Raw genomic sequence first — 24,007 nt, 5'->3', positions numbered from 1 at the left:
AGATGGCATCAATACCTTATCACCAGATAATTAGTTTTTTTCATGATACATTTTGATTTGACATACACTGCTGTATATGGCTATTCGAGTTCATTTTAATCCCTTAGTTTGCGGTTTTATTATTAAAAAAAAATTCGGTCATTTTTCAACTGCAGCAAATGCGACGAACGTCGCGACGTCTCGCCAAATGACGAATTTTTCCGTCGTGACATTGAACGCGTCTCGACGTCATTCCCTGGAAAGATCCTGACAGCGGACTGACATTACACCGGCGCTGTTCGGCTTGGCTCGGTTCGCTTAACGGCCCCGCCATTTGAATACTCGACCCCGGCTGACCTTCCCTGCGTGCTACCGAATCCATGATTGGGGGTCCGAACGCTAAACCGGATGATCCAGTCAGCATCCCGGCGAGACACCGCTTTCAGTTAGCATCAGGTACCACACACACACACACTAGTTAGCAAGATGCTAACAGGGTAAGGAGAGGCCTATAAAAAATGCAAATATTTGTTTTATTAATGTCATACTGTATATTCATGTCAGTAAATTAATCACTGACAGATTGTCAAGTAGAATAATAGAAAGTAGTTAATTGTCAACGTGCCGGGAGATTAACATTAGCCAGAGGATTAGGTCTAGCCAGGCAAGGACAAGGGCGGCAAACACGCAGCGTCACTGCTGTCCGCCACAGTTTCTGCAACACATTGGCGAGACAGATTGAAATGCACATTTATTTTTTTAAATCCCATATTGAATTTTAACAATGGCCCCTGAGTGCTGTGCCCTGAACAGAACCTCGCAGGTTGCACAGCCCTCGCCAATCATCAGCATCAGCAGCACATAATCATAAAAGCTACTCAAGTAGTCACTAATCACATTGTTTAGTTGCACAAGAGAGCTAAAATATTAGGTACAGTGGTGCCTTGAGATACAAGTCACCCGGATTCGGGAGATTTTCAAATTAAAAATTGTAATTCGTATGATTTTGTAGAGATTTGAGTAGTTGTACAGGTGAGGCATGATGTCTGCATTGCTGAAAGAACGACTTGTTTTGTTGAGAATGGAGGTTTGTGAGTTTTATTTCCAAAAATGTTTCTATTGATAACTGTTTTGGCGCTTTTTAAAATGAGCTAAATTTAGATGCAAGGGTGTTCAAAAGGCTCAAACCACAGAGAAAAACACTGCTCTCTTTCATCTGTCTGAATAATTGGTGCATTGTTATATTGCCTGTAGTAGTGCATTCATCGTCAGTAACTGTACATTTATCGTGGGTGCCCGTGAGCGTCATCATCTGTGCATGTGTATGTGCATGGCAGGGTTGATTAAAACAACGGCCTTCTTGAGCTGTCGCCTCTCTGTCGAGTTGTCTTTTAATGACTTTGATACGCTTTCCGAGGGCAGTCAGTTGACCCAAAGCTGCCCAGGCCTGCTCATTAAGTGAAAGGTCGGCAAACTGTAATCTTCTTAGCTGAACGACCCGTTTGTGTGTGTGTGTATTACACTTGGTACTTCCTTGGGCTTGAAAATTTGTAATTATTTTTACTTGAATGCTTTTTTTTTTTTCATGATTAAATACATTTTTGATTCAATTAATTGCATCTTATGCTGCTCCTTCTATAGTGTGTGCCTTGGCCACTTGGGGGCAGTATAATACAGGCATACAGTTTCAGCTCCTCAGTACAGCAGTAATATTAGTTGTTCATCATTTGTGTTGTCGCGTAGAGCGGTGGTGAGCCATGGCTAACACCAACCCCCATGCCAACCCCCATGCGTCACGGGCCCAGAGGAAGATGTCCACGGTGGGGGAGAGCGTCTACAAGGTGTTGGGACTGGAGAAAGGCGCCTCGGCCGAGGACATCAAGAAAGCCTACAGGCGAGCGCTCGTGTCAATTCACACACACTCCCAAAGTAACTCTCGAACTCAAAACCTTACCCTTCGTCTCCCGGCAGGAAGTTGGCGCTGAAGTACCACCCGGACAAGAACCCAGACAATCCGGAGGCGGCGGAGAAGTTCAAGGAGATCAACAATGCTAACACCATCCTCAACGATGAAACTAAGAGGAAGATCTACGACCAGTACGGCTCCATGGGACTGTACGTGTCCGAGCAGTTTGGGGAGGAGAGCGTCAAGTATTACTTTCTCATGTCCAAGTGGTGGTTCAAGGTGGGTTCGAGTCACCGCCGACATAGATGCACACATTCCTCTTTGAATGCCTCATCAAATTCCTCAGCCCGCTATGTCGATTTCCTCATTTTTTGCGATGCCTTATGCGTAGGCTCTGATGCTGTGCTGCACGCTGTTCAGCTGCTGCTGCTGTTGCTGCTGCTGCTGCTTCTGCTGCGGCAGGTGTAAGCCCCCGGACGAGGACGACAGCTACCAATATGTGGACCCCGAGGATCTGGAGGCGCAGATCAAAGCGGAGCAGGACAACGGTGAGCCTTGTAGATGATTTTGTGTGTTTGATAATCGCAGAGGTAGATGTCAAGTTATGTGCGACGAGATCGAGCTGCGACCGTCAGATGTGAAGTCGGCCACATGGGGGCACTGGACATTTTTCTTGACGTTGATTTTTAAAAACAGGCAACACAGTAATCATAGGCCAGCCCTCGGCCAGCGGGGGTGGCGCCCAGACCCCGGACGGCAAAGGTCCGTCCACCCCGCTGCCCATGCCGTCCCCGCCTGCACCCGAGTCCGAGCCCGGGTTGCAGCAAGAGGAGGAGAAGCCCCGCGAGAGCTTACCTGAGTCAAAATGACTCGTAAGAGCCGTCGTTTACTTTGCCTCGCACGTTGCCTGCTCGTCATTGTCGTCCATAACCGAGCTTGTTCCTGTTGACGTTTGTTGTGTTTTTATGACGAACTGCTTCAATAACGGCTTTATGTGATGAAGCTTATTTGCATGTGAACAACTCACAATACACGTTCGCTGAAGCATTTGATTAAGAATGCACTCAAAGTGCTTTGCTTCCCCAGGACGATGAAACTGGACATCATGAACATCAACAGCAGCAAAGAGGTGCACTATTATTATTGTCATTATTATAATTGTATTACTATTATTATTAAATTAGGTAGTAGCTATAAATGACTTGTCTTTTTTCCTTACTAGGAAGCCCCCCTCGTCCTCATGCCTCGAGCGCCGGACCACCGCCCTTATTCCCCACGTGCCGGACCTCCTGCAAAGAAAGTTTCTTCTTCTTGTTCTTCTGTGGACCTCCTGCGTCTTTCTTCCTCCACGTCACCTCCACACGGTGTTTTATCCCGGGAATGAGCAGGAAATGACGCAACACTGTTTGGGGAGCAACGGACCACTTACCTCTTCACCTCTTTTGCGAGTCGAGTCACTGATGGGAATTAAATGTGCATGCAATTTTTTTTTTTTTTTTACATCGGACTGCATGCGCTCCGGCTCCATCGAGTTATGCAGAATCTGCTCCCTTTTTGTTTTGTGCCACTCGCTAATAACAAAAGAATCAACCAGCAAATGGAAACAAATCAATGGCACGTTTCCTCCCAGGAGCTCGATTTAGTCCGCCGACAGTCATGCCGGCAGGTTTTCCTCTGTTGCCATAGCAGCAAGTCTGTCATCTCACACAAAATAATCACTGAAAGCTGCAAGCAGGGATGAGACACCCCATTTTCAGTGGTGAATTCTAAAAATGATGGGGTCAGCAAAAATGATCATCCATTTTTCATCAAACCAGCGTTTTTAAATGAGCCATTGTCATGTTGGAATAAACAGAAGGCACAGAAACAATTCCAATATTTGAGAATATTAGTGAGAGTCAGGTGAAATGTTTTTGGTTTTTTTGTTAGTCATTTTGTGTCAACAGTGTTGAAGAGCACATTTTGAAGCCCGCTGCTAAAACTTGACAAGATTAGACGTTGAAGCTGTATAAATGTTGCTAATTTCAAACAATATTGAAGAAAAAAAATGCCATTTACCTCACACAACCAAAATTTGTCATTTATGACATTATCAATCAGCAAAACACTTCAAAGATGTCACTTTTATTTTTGTTGCTGTAAATAAGTCATAGATTTTTTGACATGTTTTTATTCACGTGTTTCAAGTGTAAATACTTTTTTTTTCTAAGTTATGTGAAAAAGACAATTTGCCAAGCGGCACTTTGCTAACCTGTTAGCCTATCTATGGTTAGCCCGCAGCTATTGCTCGAGTCCCTTCGTAATAAAAGTTGGACAACCTGTTTAGCTAAAAAAAAAAAAAAAAAATCTTTAACACAATAAGCCAAGCTGATTCAAACTGACCATTTATGTGTGTGCTCTGCAATTTGACCAAATAAAACAGAAAAGATATTTTTACATTTTCTCCAGTTCATAACCTACTTTTGTTCTTTGTAATTTGTTCTAGTATATTCCTCGGTTTTTGGTTCATTTTTTTTGTGCTAGCATACTAACCGCACAAGATTTAGCTTCCAACAAAATAGCTGAAGCTCAAGAAGACATTTTTAATCCACGTATTACTTGCCATGTTGTCTTTATTCCTCATTTCGTTACATTTTCATGTCACAATAAGGTGAAATGGACCACATTTACTTGAGTTGTAGCAAAGCTCCGCGTACGCTCAGATTCTGGTCGGCGGCTAATTTCTGCTTCTCCAGCTCCTTGATGGTGTCTTTGATTTTGCGTTGAAGGCCGTGCAGCTCGTGCGTCTTGTCATTCAATATTAGGATGAGTTGCGTCCTCCTCTTGGTGGCCACCTCGGCGTGACTCTGCAGGAGCTCCTTGCTGTTCCTCAACTGCCTGTCCAGCACTTGTTCGCACATCAAGGAGCTTAACCTGTTTTGGGAGTCTGTCGGGGGATCCTTGCACGCGATCCTGATGACTTCTTCCATCAGGCCGCCCATGGGTTGCTTGTCGTCCTGGAGGTGGAGCGGTGTCTCCAAGGGTTCTGGACAGAATTCCTGTGGGACTTTGCCTGATTTGAACTTTTTCGCCACTTCGAGCTGCCATGTGACTTTTTGGAGGGCTTTCTTGGCCTGGAACACCTCGTTGACCTTCTCGTTGATGAGTTTGGTCAGAGCCGACCTCTCTTTGACGGCAGTCTCCACGTCTCTTTGAAGAAGCTCCTTGACATTATGCAGCTGCCAGGTGACCGTCTGGTTGAGTCTGGTCTTGTGGCTCCAGTGTCCCGGGCTACGTCCCGCTTCGTCCGCCTGGTTGTCCGCCGCTTGTTTCACAAGAGCCCCTGTGGCTGGGATCTCGATGCCGAAGAGCCGCATGCAAACCAGAGGCTGGAGCTTTTGGATTTTTTCCTTCAGTGCGGCCAGTTGGGCTTCCATTTCCGCATGTTCCTGATCAGCCTTCCACTGGATGTCAAGGAGGTTTTCACGGTACGTGTGGTGCATCTCTTCCATGTCCCGCTCGAGTTGCTTGAACTTCTGATCCCGCGACTCGTAGTCTTGATTTAACTTGCTCAGTTCCAGATGTTTGACCCTCTCATTGGGGTGCGTCTTTATGATGGGATTCCGCAAGAATTTTTGGAGTTTGGTAATTTGCCCCTGGACAGCCTTTTGCTCTTGTTTCAGCATCTTGATATCCATCGATCCATCCACACGCTGGTTTTTATTCTCCTCCGTGGCGACAAAGACTTGGATTTGTTTCCTTAGCTTGTCCTTATGGTGCAGGTCCTTCGTCTTGCACTCATTGACGAAGGCGTCAAACTTGCTGTAGCGTTGATCGTGGTCTTGCTGCAGATTGTGGATGAGGTTACTCCAGTAGTACTCTCTCTCGCTCAGTTTGGTCTTCTCCTTGTTGGTCAGGTCGTGTTGGAGCAGCTCCAGCTTCTTCTTGTACTTTTGCTCCGTCTGCAGGAGCTGCTCGTTCATCTCCTGTTCTCTTCTAGCCATGTCTTCGTTGTGCTTGGCCTTCAGCATGTTGACAGTGTCCTCGATGTCTAGCTGTTCGTCCAGTATCATCTCAGCACGCTCCTTCTCGTAAGGCTTTACCTCCAACTCCTCAACCTTACGCACATGCTTTTCAAAGTCTTCCTGGTGCTTCTTGAGATCCTCTTTGTAGAGCTTGATTCCTCCCAAGTACTCTTTGATGTCTTGTCGGTGGTTGAGCTCGTCCGTCTCAATTTCGTTGTACAGGTTGACATACTCAGCGTTGGTCTCCTCCAGTTGTTGTCCTGTCACCTCCCAGAAGGTGCAGAGCATGTCCACTTCCAGCTGGAACTTGTTCCTCTCCTTCATTTCTGTTTCCACATCTATTTGGAGCTGTTCAATTTGGCTTATGAGGGCCTTCACCTCGTCTGACAATTCGGGCGGAGGCTCGGGCTCTTGTGGTGCTTTGGGCCCCTTTTTCTCCTTTTTCTCCTTTTTTCCTTTGCCTTTTTTGGGAGGCATCCTTACTTGTCTGAAATTATACCTCTATGAATAGCGTGATCGCTTGCAAATGGGTGGAAACAACCGTCCACAGCACACTATAAAGATGGAACGTTGATGCACACCCACTAAGCCATCCTGTGAACATGAATGACATCACAAAGCTTTGCCTGACTCCTGAAGTCATGCATCTTTCTTGCACCCTTGTGACAGCACAGATGGACGTCATGGCTTCTGCATCAACTCGTGGGCCTACATAGACTTGCTTTAGAACTAAAGCAGATTTTTGACATGCTGCATTGTACGGGGATGTAGCTCAGTGGTAGAGCGCATGCTTTGCATGTATGAGGCCCCGGGTTCGATCCCCGGCATCTCCACGCTTTTGCTTCAGCGATTATGCTTTTATGAAATCTTGTTCGCGCTCCTGTCTAAATCTTAATACTATTCATTGTCATTCGTTTTCACAACTCTAAGCAGAAATATATTTGAAGCAAGCCGCATTTAGAATGCACACATTCTGAAGCACATTGACGTGTTTTTTTTTTTTATCATGTTGTGAAACACGTTCCTTCAGAATACATGTCAACGTATATTTTAATCATAGAGTCATCCGAAATTGATTTCCATGCTTTTGAAACTTACCACAAGTCCCCGTCCAAGCGGTAACGAAGGAGAGTTTAGTTTATTTTGTTTATGGCCTACTATTAACGTCACCATGCAGCGACAGACTACACACTTACAGAACCCGGATGTTTATTGTTTTAGCTTCTAAGCAACAAAACAATTGTTAAAATTGTTTTCCTTCGCTATTTTTTAAGACAGTAAGTGTATCCCCAAAAGTAATAAATTATCTTTTTCTATGGTTTTAGCGTCTTTCAACTAACGCAATGACGTATCACGCCCCTTCTTCAATACCGTCGCCATGACGTCGTAAAGATGGCGACTGTTTCCATGGCAAAATACCGCGGACGTCCAGTACTCGAACCCAGTCAGCAATGAAGTCAAGCAACAGCTATTACGCTCCATTAAGGGACGCATCATCTTTCTCTTTGCTCCCCAAGTTGTAGTCTTTGCAAAATGATAGCCTGAAGCTCGTCCCCTAAAGCAACTAATTAGAGAAAAAAAAATATCAACGCTCCTTAAGGTTTGCGCTCTCACCTCGGGAAGTCCAAACATGCAGTTGAAGCATCTAAAGACGCTTTTAACACCCCAGGTAAGCTAATTTTGGCGATCCTAAACTGTGACTTGACTGTTGATCTCGAAAACGGCGAACATTTTTTTTTCTCTCAAAATTCATGGACGTGTGCTCTTAATTAAGATTAGGATCTGGTTTGGTTGTTAGCATCTTTCAACGTCTCTTTTGGTGCTTTCATGGTTTCAGTAAATTGTGGCAGATATCCTGTCAAAATTAATAACTGTTGCATTGCATTGTATTTAAAACATTGACTCACACATACTATCATAAATGTTTTTGTTGTTGGTGTTCCTCTCCAGGAGGCTTCGGCCAAAGTGACTTGCATGGCCTGGGCCCCTAATAACAGCAAATTAGCTGTTTGCACCGTGGACCGAGTGGTGCTGCTGTATGACGAGCAGGGCGAGAGGAGGGATAAATTCTCTACTAAGCCCATCGACTCCAAGGTATCCTTTGTCACCAGTTGTCACCATCTTGGTGCCTCTTTTACCAGTGAGGTGTGGTTTACACACGCTGGCTAATTAACTAAACAGGTGTTATATGGTGTTGTCTTGTCAGTATGGCAAGCAGAGCTACGTGGTCAACGACATGGCGTTCTCACCCGACTCCACTAGAATCGCCATTGGCCAGTCGGACAACATAATTTACGTGTATCGGATCGGAGAGGACTGGTAACATAAATCACTTTTATGTGTCTCACTTTCTGTGCTTGCACATGACAAATTCTTCTCTCCTTTGCAGGGGGGACAAGAAAACCATTTGCAACAAATTTATTCAGACAGTAAGGACCATTTAGTTTTTGTGTCACTTGTTGCTTTTTCTTATGAGATGATGAACAGGTCAGGGTAGAGACATTAATCATTATAAATGTTTTTCAGAGTTCTGTGACCTGTCTGCTTTGGCCTGCAGAGCATGCTATCGTTTATGGTCTAATGGATGGAAAGGTAAAAGCAACATTGCAGTGAATCAACTCATTCTGAAGTTAGTCACCGTTGCTTAATATTTTTATTTCTTAACAGGTTCGTCTAGCCAATGTTCAGACAAATAAGTCGTCGCCCATCTACGGCACAGAGTCCTGTGTTGTCTCGTTGGCATCCAAGTAAATATTCTATTTATCATTTATTATCCCAAGAAATTCTTTAAGAAGTCAATATGTGTTTATGTTTTGTTGTTTTTATTTTCTACAGTGTTACTGGGAAGGGCATCTTGTGCGGCCACGCGAACGGGAACGTTGTTCGCTATTTCTTCGATGACGAAGGCTCGGGTGAATCTCAGGTTAGCGCAAACGTTTTTGCTAATAGGAGAAGGACAAGGTACCACTTGCACAATCTTGTAATTCTCCAAATATTACAAAAATTATACCATACAAAATAATTCAGATGGAAAATGTGCAAATATCTCCGTAAATTCTCAGGGGAAGCTTTTGACGCACACGTGCCCGCCGTACGCTCTGGCCTGGGGCGCCAACAGTGTGGTGGTGGGCGGCTGCGACAAGAAGGTGGTGGCCTACAGCCGCGAGGGCCACATCCTGCAGACCTTCGACTACAGCCGCGACCGCAGCGAGAGGGAGTTCACGGTCGCTGTCAGCAGCCCCAGCGGCCAGTCGGTGGTACTGGGCAGCTTTGACAGGTTGGCGTTTTTCGCATCCCTTGTCTATTTTAGATAAATTATGGGAACATTTCTTGCCTACTTGTGGCTACATCTGTCCAGGCTGCGGGTTTTCAACTGGGCACCTCGGAGAGGCGTGTGGGACGAGGCCAAGCCCAAAGAGATCCTCAACCTCTACACCATCACCAGCTTGGCCTGGAAGCGGGATGGATCTCGGCTTTGCGCTGTAAATACCCGCCTCGTGAGCTCACTCCACGTGGAAAGCAATCAGTAGAATTTCCATTTTGTTTTGACAGGGTTCGCTGTGTGGGGGTGTGGAGATCTTTGACTGCTGCCTGAGGAGGAGCATCTACAAGAACAAGTTTGAAGTCACCTATGTGGGGCTGAGCCAGGTAGCGGATACGACCTTATTTTAGTGGATTTATTTTCAAAACCACAAATGTTAGAGATTTGCTCACTCCAACTTATTTTGCAAGAACCACACGAGAGACAAGCAAGTCCTTTTAGACACCTGCAGGTGGAGAGTTCACTCGCTCAAGGAATGAAGTCTGAAACCCTCTTTCCTGCAAGGGCATATTTATTAGGAGGAACAGAGTGGGGGTGAGAGTGGACAGGTTTGGTGAACCCCCGGCCTCTGGTAAGATCAGAGCAGGGGGTGTTTTACGATGTTGTGGGAAACAGAACAACTTTGATTGCTTCCTCTGCAGCTGGTCAATCAAGCAGAGGAAGCAACCACTTTATTTTACTGCGTTGTGAGAGCAAGACAAGATTGGTTAATCATTATAGTCTACATTCCAACATAATCCTACGATAAAGATAACCTGGAAAACCCTAACCTCAAATATGGCGTTTGGATTTCTCCTCAGGTGATCGTGAGGAACCTCTCGACGAGCTCGCAGGTGGTCCTCAAGTCATACTATGGCTACGAGATAGAGGAGGTGAAGATTATGGGTAAGGACCGCTACCTGGTGGCCCACACGTCCGACACCCTCCTCTTGGGCGACATGCTGGCCAACAAGCTCAGCGAGGTGACACGCTTGAATTTCAACACAAGGCAGGGACAATTTTTTTTTTTTCGTGTCTTTTGTGATTTATTCTTCCTTTGTTCTCAGGTGCCATGGCCTGGCGGCAGTGGAAACGAGAAGTTCTTTTTGGAAAATGAGTCAGTAAGTGTCCGCTTTAAACTTTTACAGACGGACGCACCAAACATCAGTACATTGAGATTTTTTTAATTTTGTCGCAGGTGTGCATGATTTTCAATGCCGGGGAGCTGAGCCTGGTGGAGTACAGTGACAACCAGGTGCTGGGCTCTGTCAGAACTGAATTTATGAACCCTCACCTCATCAGGTACTGCCCACCAGTACGACATCATCTCAAGTGCGTAAGATTCATGTGTGATGTTTTTGTTGGGTTCAGTGTGCGCATCAACGAGAGGAAGCACAAAGGGGTCCAAGACAACAAAAAGCTCGCGTACTTGGTCGACCTAAAGACGATCGCTGTCAGTAAGTCCAGCGGCCCACACTCAGCTTGAATGTAAAATGATCACCATCACAAACCAACTCTTGTCTCCTAAGTGGACCTGGTGTCCGGCTCCACCCTGGGAACCATCAACCACGACTTCAAGGTGGACTGGCTGGAGCTGAACGAGACGGGCTGCAAGCTGCTCTTCCGCGATAAGAAGCTGCGGGTAAGGGCGATGAAGCCTTCGCATGGGAAGTCAAGTGAACATCCGAGCGGTAAATGTCGAATGACGTTTCCTTTGCAGCTTCATCTGTACAACATCGACAACGGCGTCAAAAGCACGCTGCTCAGCTTCTGCTCGTACGTCCAGTGGGTGCCCAGCAGTGACGTGGTGGTGGCCCAGAACCGCGGAAATCTTTGCATCTGGTACAGCATCGACAGCCCCGAGAGCATCACCATGTTCCCCATCAAGGTGACACGTTGGCTGCGTCCAAGACTTGAATGTGTTTTTCTCTCTGCTGCAAAATACTTCTTTCTTCTGTATGACTGTGTTATACTGTCCTCTAGTGGCGAAGGTGCCACAGTGCATTCAGCATAATACTTTAACTCTTTTTTTTTTTTTTTTTTTTTTTAGAATAGAATAGATCTTTCTCATTGTCACACTTGTACAACGAAATTTAAAAAGTTCCAACCGATCAGTGCAAAAAAATAAAAAATAAAATAAATAGAATAAAAAGATAAAAAATACAAGCTAAAAACCACACAGAAGAACATACGCAAACATGATAATTTTTTTTAGCGGCATTTAATGTAGGGTAAAAACTATTGGTGAATCTGCTAGTCCTTGATCTAATTGATCTGTAGCGTCTGCCTGATGGCAACAGTTCGAAAAGGGAGTGGCCAGGGTGGGAAGTGTCCTTCAGAATGTTCTGTGTTTTTTTGAGACAGCAGGTTCTGTGTAGGTCTTCCAGTGTGGGGAGAGGTGCAGCCAACGATCTTCTGTGCTGTCTTGATGACCCCTTGGAGCTTTTTTCTCTGAACTGCAGTGCAGCTGGTGTACCAAACACATATGTAGTATGTTAGAGTGCTCTCTATGGAGCAGCAATAGAAGGACACCAGCAGTCTTTATGTAATGCTGTACCTCCTGAGCACCCTTAAGAAGTAGAGTCTCTGCTGGGCCTTTTTTAGCAGCTCAGAGGTGTTCACGCTCCAGGTGAAGTCCTCCTCGATGTGGACTCCCAGGTAGCGGAAGGACTTTTTTTTTTCCACTCTTGCAGGGCGATGTCAAAGATCTGGAAAGAGCAAACGGCAAGACGGACGTGCTGGTGACTGAAGGTGTCAACACAGTGACGTACACGCTGGACGAGAGCCTCATCGAGTTTGGGACGGCGGTCAACGACGGCGACTACGGAGCGTATGCTTGCCGCCACCCTCCTCACAAAATGATTTGGGGTATTATATTCAAGCTTTAAGATGCGTGCGTTCCACTTGTGTACGTCCACAGTGTCACCGCCTTCCTGGAGACTCTGGAGATGTCACCAGAGACCGAGGCCATGTGGAAAACGCTGCGTAATCTGGCTCTCGAAGCCCGTCAAGTGCACATTGCAGAAAGGTTTGAAACGCACAGACACACCTCACCAATGTCGTGGTGGTGGCAAAAATATATAAATTGAATCCTGGAAAATATGCCCTAATTTCAATTTGTGCTGCAGGTGTTTTGCTGCCTTGGGCGACGTCTCCACTCTTCGCTACCTACACCAAACAAACCAGATAGCTGAGAAGGTTTCAAAGGAAATGGTGGGTTTCGGCATACATTCCCCATAAGCATAGAAAATCCGTTTGTCGTTCATTATGTCTTGGCATGTCCAGGGCGGCGATGGAATGATGTTCTATCAAGTGCAGGTGCGCATGGCCATGCTGGACAAGAACATCGAGTTGGCCGAGATGCACTACGTGGAGCAGGTCTGCCAGGCGGCTGAGATTTAAGAATAATTCCTCAGTCCAACGCGTGATGCAGAGTGCCCCCGTGTTGTTATAGAATGCCATCGATGAAGCCATAGAGATGTACCAGGAGCTCCACATGTGGGACAAATGCATCGCGGTGGCCGAGGCCAAGGTAGGCTCTGGCCCGATGGTCCCGCGGACTGACCTGACCGTGCTTCGGTGACCAAACCCAGGGCCACCCGGAGCTGGACACTCTGCGTGGGAACTACTTCCAGTGGCTGACCGACACGGCCCAGCACGAGAAAGCTGGCGAGGTGAAGGAGGGCGAGGGAGACTACCAGGGCGCCATCAACTTGTACCTGAAGGCGGGGCTCCCGGCGAAAGCAGCCCGCCTGGCTATGAGCCGGCCCAACCTCACCAACAACAGCGACACCGTCAGCCACATCACCGCCAGCCTCGTCAAGGCCGAGTACTACGAGCAAGTGGGTGGAGCATCCGTCCTTTACGATGGTGTTCTGTCATTCTGGCTATTTTATTTATCTATTTATTTTTAGGCTGGTGACCTTTATGAGAAGACGCTCAACCACCAGAGAGCTTTGGAGTGCTATTGCAAAGGAGCCGTTTTCAGTAAAGGTATGCAAAAAAATACCTTAATTTTCGGACTAAAAGTCGCTCCGGAATATAGGTCGCATTAGCCATAAAATGCACAATAACATGAAAAAAAACATATACAAGTCGCATTTTGGGGGAAATTTATTCGACAAAATCCAACACCAAGGACAGACATGAACAAGCAACAACAGGCTAAACGGTAGGTATGCTAACGTGACATAAATACAAACGAAGAGCTGAGTACGGGCCTGACGTAACATTCAGAGTTATTCAAATAACTATTACATAAATAACACGTTTATAAAACCATCTGTGTCACTCCAATTCATTAAATCCATCGATCGTCCTTTATGGAAACGATATATAAAGTATATATCAAATAACTATCACATAAACAACAATATTATCAAACCATCTGTGTCACTCCAAATCATTAAATCTATCAATCAAATTCCTCGTCCTTTGTCAACAACGCCGCACGTGTGCCCTGACGTCAGCCTCGTCGTTATTTCACAGATCTAGTATATAACTATATTATAGCGTTCACAAAGTACAAGGAAAGACGTGGGTTTGGTAAACGGTCTCTTTATTTAACAAAACAAGAGTTCAACGAGCCAACAAGTACTGAACTGTAACGATAAAAACATATACAAGTTGCTATACAAAATAAAATATATCGAATAACTATAACATAAATAATTCACCACCACACGGCCCCAAGCACCGGTGTCGACTTCCAGGTGTGTGGCGGCGTGGACTTCCATCCCCGGAGGTGGCACTTCCAGCCACGGAGGTGGAAGAGAGCCCCATAGAATAGGACCGGGTGTGCGTAAAAGCCATGTCCGAGCCCCATCCACCGTCCCCAGACAGCCACCCGGCCGAGCGCCGGTCCACGACTTCCATCCACGGAGGTGAAAGAGAGCTCCGTAGAGTAGGACCGGGCGTGCGTAAAAGCCATGTCTGAGCCCCATCCACCGTCCCTAGACAGCCACCCGGCCGAGCGCCGGCCCCCGACTTCAATCCACGGAGGTGAAAGAAAGCTCCGTAGAGTAGGACCGGGCGTGCGTAAAAGCCATAATAGTTTTTCAAACCTTCTGTGTCACTCCAAATCATTAAATCCTTCAATTTCTTCATCCTCTGTGTCACTTACAAACAAAGCCGCTAATGATGCCGGTAGTACGTGGGGCACTTCGTCATCCCGTGATCGAATCTTTGTCCTTTATGTAAACAACCGCCGTGCCACTGACGTCACTTGAAATTCAAATTACAGTAATCCTTTGCTACATCGCGGTTCCTTTATCGCAGTTTAACTTTTTTTAAATTTTGAAAATTTGTGAAAAAATTCACATATAAGTCGCTCCTCAGTATAAGTCGCCCCCCCACCCAAACTATGAAAAAAAACGTAATTTATAGTCCGAAAATTATGGTACATAACAAAACACATACACGATCAGGCTCACAGAGCATTTTATATTTCAAAATGTTTTTGTGCGATGCAGCCGTGGAGCTGGCTCGCCACTCCTTTCCCGCCCAGGTAGTGAAACTAGAAGAGGCCTGGGGCGACTACCTAATTCAACAGAAACAGATGGACGCCGCCATCACGCACTTCATCGAGGCCGGGTAAAGTGAAGAGAGGAGATCAGGAGAGAAAGCTGTTACTTTTTTTTTTTTTTCTATTGTCAGCTGCTCCATCAAGGCAGTGGAAGCGGCCATCGCCGCTCGCCAGTGGAAGAAAGCCGTCCACATCCTGGAGCTCAACGAGGACCCGGCGGCCGCCGTCTACTGCCTCAAGATAGCTCAGCATTACGCCTCCATGCAAGAGATGGAGGTGAGCACACTGGCAACGACAGTGAGAGGGCGATTAGTGTTGCCATATTTATCCATCCATCCATCCATTTTCTGAACCGCTTAGTCCCCACAGGGGTCGCGGGCGTGCTGGAGCCTATCCCAGCCGTCATCGGGCAGTAGGCAGGGGACACCCTGAACCGGTTTGTTATGCACTCACACCTAGGGACAATTTGGAGTGATCAATCGGCCTACCAAGCATGTTTTTGGGATGTGGGAGGAAACCGGAGTGCCCGGAGAAAACCCACGCGGGCTCGGGGAGAACATGCAAACTCCGCACAGGGAGGGCCGGAGGTGGAGGGAGGGCCGGAGGTGGAATCGAACCCGCACCCTCCTAACTGTGAGGCGGACGTGCTACCCAGTGCGCCACCGAGCCACCTTGCCATATTTATGTTAGACAAAAGTGTGCTTAGCAGACTTTTTTTTTCCCCAACTCTTGCAATACCACTAGGGGGCGATATCGAGCCATTATTGGCCTGCATCTCTCAGCTCTGAACACACAAGAGATAGAAAGTCTTAAGATTTGAGATCGCTCACTAGTAATTTAAATTTAGTAAATTTGACACAAATATAGCTCATCATTTATTTCACATTACTTTGTAACTAATAACTAAAGTGGCTGACATCGCAGTAATTTAAACATGTCGACGGCCTTTAGGCTCAATGCGGTGCGAGTTGTGCGCTTTGCAAGTTTGTCACGACGGTGCGAATAATTTGCTGACAGAGAGAGTGCAACGAGATGAGGCATCAAATGCAAAGAGAGGAATAAAAGCGACGCGGGACGCCGGTTGCGATGAGCTCAGCTTCGGTGAGCCGCCTCTGCATAGCTGAAAATAGTTTGCTATTTGCGTCTATTTGCTCCGTGGGCGCATTCTGGCAAAGTCATTAAGATAACAAGCTCGCTGCCGCCTGCAGGAAAGTGTGCTTCTCGGCAAACTATGACAATAAAGGCCAGAGGCGCACGCACACCTGCGAGAAACAATAACGTGACACTTTTTAATTGGGACATCTGCAAAATGCGCGTTTGCCGCTTTGACTTCTCATATCTTTCCATCACCAACTACGCGCGTTCATGACACATTCACAGCCATGCGGGAACAATTAGACAGTGAAAGGGATTTTTTTTATTTTTTTATTCTAATTTGACTTATCAGTATCATTGAACATCTTTGTTTGTGTTCCGTAGGTGGCGGAGCAGCTGTTCATCAAAGCAGGCCACATTAAGGACGCCATTGACATGTACACGGCTGCGGGGAGCTGGGAGAAAGCTCACAAGGTCTCATTTGCCTTTGGAAAGGCTTCGACATCAAACGTCAATGAGGGGCGTAAAGATGTTGTTTGTGTGGTGTGACGCAGTTGGCACTGAAGTGCATGAGCAAGGAGGAGGTCACCGAGCTTTACGTGAAGAGAGCTCAGGAGATGGAGCGCAACAGCAAGTTAAAGGAGGCTGAGAGGTAAGAAGTGACTGGCTTTTTGCTGACTGCAATATTGGTGAACCAATCGCATTCCTTCAGGTTGTTTTCCACAGTCGACCAGACGGACTTGGCCATCACCATGTACAAGAAGAAGCAGATGTTTGACGACGTGGTCCGCCTGGTGGCCAAACATCACCCTGACCTGCTGACCGAGACACACCTCCACCTGGCTAAGGTCAGCTCGATATAAAAGATGATCGATCGGTAATGCTGGTGGACCAAAAAAATGACGTATTTTCTGGGCTGCAGGAGCTGGAAGCTGAGGCCAAGTTCCCGGAGGCGGAACATCACCTGATGGAGGCCAAAGACTGGAAGTCTGCCGTCAACATGTACCGACTTCATGACATGTGGGAGGATGCGTATCGGGTACACATGCGCGCACACACACGCACGCACACACACTCACACACGAATGCACACACGTACGACTGTGTTTTGTGTGTCAGATTGCCAAGAGCCACGGTGGCCTGAATGCTCAGAAGCAAGTGGGCTTCCTGTGGGCCAGGAGTCTGGGCGGGGAGGCTGCGGTCAAGCTGCTCACCAAGTTTGGCCTGCTAGAGTACGGCATAGAGTCGGCGTCAAACAGCTTGTGAGCGCCGTGTACGCACGCATGACCAGAACCTCCTTTCGAAAATAACAATCCCGTTCTGCTTTTTTTTCTCGTAGTTTATTCGACTTTGCCTTCGAATTAGCTCGTCTTTCCAGTAAGGATAAGCTACCCGAGATCCACCTGAAGCACGCCATGTACCTGGAAGATGAGGTACAAACGTAGCTACCGCATCAAATCTCCGGCCAGCTCCTAACGTGCCGTCTTTTGCTTCCAGCGCAAGTTTGCAGAGGCCGAGGTGGAGTTCATTAAAGCGGGAAAACCCAAAGAAGCTGTGCACATGTGAGGACGGGCGTTTAGCGTGATACGATGTGAAAGTGAGACACCTTCTGGAACACGCTTGCTCATCCTCTTCAGGTACGCGCACAACAAAGACTGGGCCGACGCGCAGCGAGTAGCCGAGAGCCACGACCCGGAGAGCATCCCGGAAGTTCTGGTGGGACACGCCAAGTTCTGTTTTGAACAGAAAGACTACCAGAAGGCTGAAGCCCTCTTGCTCCGGGCAGAGAGATCCGACCTGGCTATCAAGTTCTACAAGGTGATGGGATTTTAGGTGCCGTGACCCGGATTGCAAATCTAAGCGGCGTTTCTGTTTGATTGTTTGCTCAGGAAGCCGACATGTGGAGCGAGGCTATGCGCATCTGTAAGGAATACCTGCCCAACAAGCTCTCTTTTCTTCAGGAGGAATATGAGAAGGAGGCCACCAAGAAGGGAATGAGGTGAGGAGCATTACGCAGGCAGTCATACTTGAGTCGCCCTGTTGCCATGGAGCAAAAACATCTCTTATTAGCTCAGTATTCATCTCAGTGCCGAGAGATGTTGGCTTGAAAAGAAATTGAGTTTCCGGGGCTGACTTGAAGGACCAACATCAGTATCGAGCCGCAGCTTGGCCTAACCAGGAATAACTTGGCAACTCGCCACCCCCTTTGACGATTGGTGGGCGAAAACATCAAACGTTACCCGTGGAAACTGTGGAGGAAGAAGGCCGTTTTAAGCAAGACAACACTGAATTATTCAACTCTGCTGATTTTGGTTTTTCTTGCGGGTGATACATTCTTCCTTCTTAAAAGGAATGAAGGATGAAAAAGGGTTTTTGGAAATTCATTAAAAAAAACAAATTCTAATTTTTTTATCCGCATCTGTCCAGAGGCGCTCAGGGTCTGCTGGAACAGGCTCGGGAGTGGGAGCAATCGGGCGAGTATTCCCGGGCGGTGGAGTGTTACCTGAAAGTGAAGGACGACCCCAACGGCGCCCTGATGGAGAAGTGCTGGATCAAGGTGAACCTCTCCTCTACTTTTCCTCCTTTTTTAGGTGTCCGAAGGCTGACTTGGGCTTGAATTGGAGCATTTTCTTGCGTGTGCTTACAGGCCGCCGAACTGTCAATCAAGTTCCTGGCTGAGGAGCGAGCCGTGAAGGTGGTTCAGGTGGTGGGACCTCGCCTGGCCCAGCTCAGGAAGTACAACACTGTGGGTCCGCACGCACGCACACACGCACGCACACACACACACATGCACACCCACAGTTGGATTTTAAAAAAATATATTTTCGCATGTCATAATGCAGGCCGCCGAGCAATACTTACACGTGGGCCTGAGCAAGGACGCCATCGATGTCCTGATGGAGGGTGAGGAGTGGAACAAAGCCAAGAGGGTGGCCAAGGAGCTGGAGCCCAGGTATCACACACACATGCACACAGTCACACACATACACACTTACATTTTTTTTTTTACCATCTCGCACAGGTATGAGAGCTACGTGGACCAAAAATACAAGGAACACCTGAAGAACCAAGGGAAAGTCGACTCTGTAAGTGCACCGTGTGCCCTCTGCTACATATTCCACCTTTTGCCAACTACTTTTTTTCCTTCAGCTAGTGGGCGTGGACGTCATGGCTGCTCTGGACATGTACGCCGAGAGGGGACAGTGGGACAAATGTTTAGATACGGCGTCCAAGCAGGTGAAGAAAAGAAACTCAGAAAGTTGCGCGTGGGTTACTATTTTCTACCTTCACGTCGTTTCAGAACTTTAAGATCCTCCACAAGTACGTGGCCTTGTACGCCACGCATCTCATCAAGGACGGCTTCGCTCTCAAGGCGCTGCAGCTCTACGTGCAGCACGGGGCGCCACCTAACCCACAGGTAGAAGAAGAAGACATCAATCTCTTGATTGGTTGACCAGCACATCACTTGTAAAATTGTCTTCTCAGAACTTTAACATCTACAAGCGGCTGTTCCTCGACATGCTCCACCTTCCCGAGGCTCCCGACTCGTACCGCACGTGGGCCGACCTTCGCAACGTTCTGCTGCAGCTGGTACCGGCCTAACCCGTCGCCGCCTGGTGATGTTGTCATCGTTTTCACAAAACTGCTTGTCTTATCTTTCCCTCAAGTGTGAGAACTTGTCCAAGTCAGCAGGTGAGAACTCTCCGGCCCATGAGGACTTTGAGCAGATGCTGCTGATCTCGCACTACTACGCCACCAGAGCCGCCGTCGCTGGGTTGGAAGAGCTGGTACCTGCAACAGTTCTGGAACAGAACAAACACATTTGGGACAACATGAAGTCAAAGTCGTCATTTTTTATTAATTTTTTTATTTTTATTTTTTTGCAGACGAACATCTCAGCCAAGCTGTCCGTGTCTCTGCTGCGTCACACCGACCTGGTCCCTGCGGATCGAGCCTTCTACGAGTCGGGCCTGGCCTGCAGGGTCAGTTTTTCCTAAATTGTGACTATTTTTCCTCTGATGTTTCTTCTACGTCACTCCTCGTGTCCTCCACAGGCGGCCGGCTGGGAGAACATGGCCTTCATCTTTCTCAACCACTTCTTGGACGTGTGCGACGTGAGGCTCGTTCTCGGAATGTTACGGAACATTGTCGTGTTGAATATAAAACTCTCGTTATGTGAACTTCTTTGTCTCAGGCCATCGCCGATGGATCGCTGGACTCTTTGGATCACTCGGATTTCGCCGACACGGACATCCCGTTCGAAGTTCCGCTTCCTACCAAACCTTGTGTTTCTGTAAGGATCACGCCACCCTACACGCTAACACCCCCCACCCCACACACACACACACACCCCACCCCACCCCCCACCCCCATGCTTAATGTGCATGCATTTGCAGGATACCCAGCGGGAGGAGATCCGCAACTGGGTCCTGACAGTGGCCGTGTACGGTCGCCTGGAGCAGGTCCTGCCGCGAGACGAGAGGAACTCATATGAGGCGTCGCTGGTGGACGCTAACAGCGGGCTTCGCTCGCTGCCTTGTGTTCTTACTGGTAAACACACGCACCCAATCTTGAATCAATGAGTCTTGTTTGACGGCTAAATGTTTCCCCACCTCCAGGCTATCCCGTTCTAAGAAACAAAATGGAGTTCTCATCGGCTGGAAAAGCTGCCAACAAAGAAGACTGGAATAAATTCCTTATGACCACTAAGGTGAGCGAGGGAGGACAGATGAAATATGTTGAAACGTTCAAACGGCGACATCAGCGTAACACGTCGTCATTCCTTTTAATTTATGTTTTTTTTTTTTAGACCAGTCACAGTCCAGAATGTCAAGACGTCCTCAAGTTCATCAGCCAATGGTGCGGCGGCCTCCCAGCGGCCGGTTACTCCTTCCACTGATGCGCTCAAAAGGTTCATAAGAATTCTACTTATTTATTATTTATCAGTGATTTTCTTTTTGTCTGAGTGGCTTTTTTTTTTTTTTTTTGCAGGATTGTTTACCTGAAATAGCAGCGACCCCATTTCAATCCCGCTAATTCTAAAATAGGACTTCAGCTCTGAAACAAAGTTATTTATTGTCATTGTTATTACTCGTGATTGTTTTTCTTGTGGAATTTTCTCATGTAAACTATCACAATCTTATTTTATAATGATCACTTCACAACTGAACTTAGTGGTTGGTCTGTCAATGAAACTTCCATATTGACGATTGAGGATTTTGTAATAGTGACGACCGCTGAATGTTGAATCCTCACGAGTAGTTTAAACATCAATAAGTCATCAAAAGTCCCCGCTCGTGACACTTTTGACGTGGTTGCTTTGACAGATCTCGTAAGAGATTTGTTTATTTGTGTTATCTGCTTCATTTCCACTTTGTATACGTAATATTAGAATTGAAGTGAAGCGAATTTTTAGAATAAAGCATAAAATGTAGAAAACTTGAAGCACTGTGTGTGTGTTTTGGATGTACGATGTCGACTCAAATCAAACTTGGTTTTACATCTTTCTGAGTCACCCCATCTGGTCGCGAAGGAAACACATCCCCCCATCTTGCTTGGGATGGCATTATCATCAAATTTTTTCGAAGTAAAGAAAAGTCAACATTATTTGATGTCTTTCCTCTGTGTGATGAAAAAAAAAATAGTCACTGGGAATTTGTACACCAATTGTCTTTTATTTGGTCAAACAGATACAATAAATCGTGAGCATAAAAAGATCATCATGTTCCAGAGGGATTTAAGGATGTTTGCTTGTGCAACTCTACTGCATCACACAATTAGCTTTATGATGCAGAATATTACAAACCTTTAAAACCGCACAGACATCAGCGTTAGCGTAAGCATGAAAATAGAACACAAAGAAGAGCACTTGTGACATTTTAACAATTAAAACCCCCCAAAATTAGGTTTAAACTTTTTGGGGACATTTTTCAAAGGCAATCGGCACATTCACGTGATATTTTTTGCCATAATTTTGCTTAATTTTAAATTCTTTTATCTCATTGAGTAACTGTAATTGATTTCTTTGTGGCCATGCCATAAAAATTCATTACATGTTCCATATATTCACTGATGTCACATGTCTTCTTTTTTTTTTATTATTCTTGTGTTTGAATTGTTTCTAATGTGCTGTTGTTGTCATGAGGCTTCTCTCTTGGCATTCACCGCGTGCCTTAATTGTATGGACATTTAAATCAAGGTCCGCTGTGAACACGACGAGAGACAACCCGCTTTTCACATGATCGCCAACCACATCGGCTGGCCTACTTTTCCTGCAGCCCCCCTCCCCTTTAATGCCCCCCCCAACATGGATCCCTCTGTTCAATTCCAGCGCAATGCCTCCAGTGTCATCCTTGCATGCACCTCCATCACCTTCACTTGTGACCTTGTGGCTGCCACACCAAGTGAGTGTTTGCACAAAGCACACACACACAAGTCAATCGTTGAAGAATTACACTAAGATCATGTTTATGCATTTTCATTTCAGTCTCAAAATCTTTTCTTTACACGCCAATGGCAAGCGAGTCGCAAGAGACCCGAGGGTGTAAATTAAAAATTTTCGACACCGGGCTTTCACAGTTAATTCACCGTGGAACTCAAATGGTGCAGGGTTTTGCGCACAGGCGGCAGGTAAAAGCAGCGGAATGGCCCTTTAGGCAGCACTCGGACCCATTAAAACCTCCAGCCTCCATTATCTAGTAGCCATAATGCACCTTCTTATAGAGTGCTGCATTAATGGCTCAGCTGCAGGGGTGGTGATGGGAGGGAGGAGGGTTGGTGGAAACGATGATGCTGATGCTGGGACTTGACATATCAGAACCCCCCCCCCCCCCCCACACACACACACACACCAAAAAAAATCAAACAAAAAACGGACGTCCTGCAGCATTTTTGTATGAAAATGGAACTGCAGTATCACATGCTAATGACCTAGATAGCGATCAGCAAGGGAGGGTGGGAGGGGAGTGGGGGCTCGCTTGCCTTTTGTGGGGGTTGTGCGTAAACCTGACGCTCAGAGAAATTGCAACGGAATTACAAATTGTGTGCATTTAAATGATGTTAGATGACATTTACAGTGTGTTAAATGTGATTCAATTGGAAGCATTTATTTTAGACGCGGGCGTATGCGCAGTCTCGTACAACTTGCGCATGCACAGCACAACTGCACGTTGCGTCTTTTTTTTTGTGCGGCTTCGGCGCAGCACTGAAATTTGGGTTTAAAAGGGCCAAATTTATACATGGACGATCAAACGAAATCAAAACATTAAGTACAGTTCAAACAATACCTGCCAGGGCAAATGGCGCAGTTTCACCCTTCCCTCGATTTTTTTTTTTTTTTTTTTTTTACCGCATGGAAGCGATGGAAGAAGGCCGATGCGGACGAGTCTGCACGTGTCCCATCGATCGAGCGGCTTACCGAGCGTGCTTCACCCGGTCGGAGCCCTACGCCGGAGGTCCGCACAGAGGTGGGGGGGGGGGGGGGTGGGGGGGGGGCTGCAGAGACTGCATAAGGAGCAGGGATGCGGACGTCGGACCTACATCCTTTTGTTGTCGTCGTTGTTCTTGCATCCCCAACTGAGTCCAGGTCAGCTCCCGAGGCATTCCAACGAGAATAGTGGATCCGAAAATGTTTTGGGAGCGCATGAGGCTGCAGCAGGATGAGGATGAGGATGAAGGATGACGATGAGGAGCTGGGCGCAGTCAGATGGAGAGAGGATGGGGAGGGGTGGTCCTCTGTTACATCCTCAGCCTCCAGCTCTGCACCCCCCGCCCACCCTCTTGCATCCTCTTCCGTGTACCAGCTCAATGAAAGGCCAATCTATTTTATGCTTTTTAATCTATCACGAACAAATCACATATGAGCTAAATAGACATTGAAACACACATCGCAAAATATGACAAAGTAAATGTTCTCTGGGCTTTCAAGGCTATTGAAAAGATGCTGTGTATTGTTTTTGTCATTTGTCGTTAAATGGAGGCCTTTATTCCAATTTGGCTTCATTGCCCAGCACATTTCTCCTCCCCACCGTCGTTTTGGTCATTCTAATGTGAACTTAAAAGGACAGACAGTGGTCCACATGGTCGTTTTGCATCTGCTGTCCATTCCTGCCCCACTCAAGCTTGCAGACTGACTGATGGGGACTGGAATGCGCCACTGCAGCTACACACTCCATAAATATTATCATTAAGAGACACCT

General features: G+C 46.8%; 3 protein-coding genes, 1 long non-coding RNA gene and 1 other non-coding gene across 7 annotated transcripts; 3 read left to right on the top strand and 2 right to left on the bottom strand.

Moving 5' to 3' along the window:
• The first annotated feature begins 207 nt into the window (after positions 1 to 207).
• dnajc5ga (DnaJ (Hsp40) homolog, subfamily C, member 5 gamma a) lies at positions 208 to 4,321 on the top strand. Of its 2 annotated transcripts, XM_049758095.2 has the most exons (7): positions 208 to 435; positions 1,723 to 1,873; positions 1,951 to 2,164; positions 2,277 to 2,433; positions 2,582 to 2,757; positions 2,972 to 3,014; positions 3,108 to 4,321. In XM_049758095.2, exons 2-5 carry the CDS (start codon positions 1,737 to 1,739, stop codon positions 2,752 to 2,754), a joined length of 681 nt encoding a protein of 226 aa, XP_049614052.1. In that variant the 5' UTR covers positions 208 to 435; positions 1,723 to 1,736; the 3' UTR covers positions 2,755 to 2,757; positions 2,972 to 3,014; positions 3,108 to 4,321. The 2 variants fall into 2 exon arrangements, with proteins under 2 accessions (XP_049614052.1, XP_049614053.1); XM_049758096.2 differs by lacking the exon at positions 2,582 to 2,757 and having other exon boundaries at positions 211 to 435.
• A 158-nt stretch (positions 4,322 to 4,479) lies between these two features.
• LOC125990675 (dynein regulatory complex subunit 4) lies at positions 4,480 to 7,178 on the bottom strand. Of its 2 annotated transcripts, none has more exons than XM_049758090.2 (2): positions 6,988 to 7,178; positions 4,480 to 6,483 (listed from the first exon to the last, which is right to left on the bottom strand). In XM_049758090.2, exon 2 carries the CDS (start codon positions 6,364 to 6,366, stop codon positions 4,552 to 4,554), a length of 1,815 nt encoding a protein of 604 aa, XP_049614047.1. In that variant the 5' UTR covers positions 6,367 to 6,483; positions 6,988 to 7,178; the 3' UTR covers positions 4,480 to 4,551. The 2 variants fall into 2 exon arrangements, with proteins under 2 accessions (XP_049614047.1, XP_049614048.1); XM_049758091.2 differs by having other exon boundaries at positions 4,480 to 6,376.
• Positions 6,651 to 6,722, top strand: trnaa-ugc (transfer RNA alanine (anticodon UGC)). The gene has a single exon. It is a non-coding gene; the product is annotated as a tRNA-Ala (tRNA).
• A 119-nt stretch (positions 7,179 to 7,297) lies between the features above and the next one.
• On the top strand, positions 7,298 to 21,254 carry ift172 (intraflagellar transport 172). The gene is made up of 49 exons (XM_049758089.2): positions 7,298 to 7,558; positions 7,840 to 7,983; positions 8,096 to 8,208; positions 8,279 to 8,318; positions 8,416 to 8,481; positions 8,557 to 8,636; positions 8,725 to 8,812; positions 8,952 to 9,166; positions 9,248 to 9,371; positions 9,442 to 9,537; positions 10,012 to 10,173; positions 10,258 to 10,311; positions 10,389 to 10,492; positions 10,562 to 10,647; positions 10,720 to 10,832; positions 10,911 to 11,078; positions 11,884 to 12,020; positions 12,111 to 12,218; positions 12,319 to 12,403; positions 12,476 to 12,568; positions 12,645 to 12,722; positions 12,784 to 13,032; positions 13,105 to 13,183; positions 14,662 to 14,782; positions 14,846 to 14,990; positions 16,194 to 16,283; positions 16,364 to 16,461; positions 16,522 to 16,657; positions 16,732 to 16,848; positions 16,929 to 17,071; positions 17,149 to 17,242; positions 17,307 to 17,371; positions 17,447 to 17,627; positions 17,699 to 17,808; positions 18,237 to 18,366; positions 18,457 to 18,555; positions 18,653 to 18,762; positions 18,832 to 18,895; positions 18,960 to 19,046; positions 19,111 to 19,227; positions 19,296 to 19,400; positions 19,478 to 19,597; positions 19,697 to 19,792; positions 19,865 to 19,924; positions 20,005 to 20,103; positions 20,207 to 20,360; positions 20,429 to 20,520; positions 20,620 to 20,721; positions 20,802 to 21,254. Exons 1-48 carry the CDS (start codon positions 7,520 to 7,522, stop codon positions 20,707 to 20,709), a joined length of 5,244 nt encoding a protein of 1,747 aa, XP_049614046.1. The 5' UTR covers positions 7,298 to 7,519; the 3' UTR covers positions 20,710 to 20,721; positions 20,802 to 21,254.
• LOC125990681 (uncharacterized) lies at positions 16,679 to 18,820 on the bottom strand. Its single transcript, XR_007489032.2, has 3 exons — positions 18,672 to 18,820; positions 18,313 to 18,553; positions 16,679 to 18,058 (listed from the first exon to the last, which is right to left on the bottom strand). It is a non-coding gene; the product is annotated as an uncharacterized lncRNA (long non-coding RNA).
• Positions 21,255 to 24,007: the final 2,753 nt, after the last annotated feature.

The sequence above is a fragment of the Syngnathus scovelli genome, chromosome 20 (assembly GCF_024217435.2).
Source record: "Syngnathus scovelli strain Florida chromosome 20, RoL_Ssco_1.2, whole genome shotgun sequence".
In the NCBI taxonomy this organism is placed as follows: Eukaryota; Metazoa; Chordata; class Actinopteri; order Syngnathiformes; family Syngnathidae; genus Syngnathus; species Syngnathus scovelli.
This window is presented reverse-complemented; position numbering and strand designations above follow the sequence as displayed.

Coding starts and splice junctions, on each gene's coding strand:
- LOC125990675 (XM_049758090.2), bottom strand. CDS start 6,366: ATGCCTCCCAAAAAAGGCAAAGGAAAAAAGGAGAAAAAGGAGAAAAAG.
- ift172 (XM_049758089.2), top strand. CDS start 7,520: ATGCAGTTGAAGCATCTAAAGACGCTTTTAACACCCCAG. Junction 17,628..17,698: donor TGGCTATCAAGTTCTACAAG/GTGATGGGATTT, acceptor TTGTTTGCTCAG/GAAGCCGACATGTGGAGCGA. Junction 19,598..19,696: donor TCGCTGGGTTGGAAGAGCTG/GTACCTGCAACA, acceptor ATTTTTTTGCAG/ACGAACATCTCAGCCAAGCT.
- dnajc5ga (XM_049758095.2), top strand. CDS start 1,737: ATGGCTAACACCAACCCCCATGCCAACCCCCATGCGTCACGGGCCCAG. Junction 1,874..1,950: donor GACATCAAGAAAGCCTACAG/GCGAGCGCTCGT, acceptor GTCTCCCGGCAG/GAAGTTGGCGCTGAAGTACC. Junction 2,434..2,581: donor CAAAGCGGAGCAGGACAACG/GTGAGCCTTGTA, acceptor TTTTAAAAACAG/GCAACACAGTAATCATAGGC.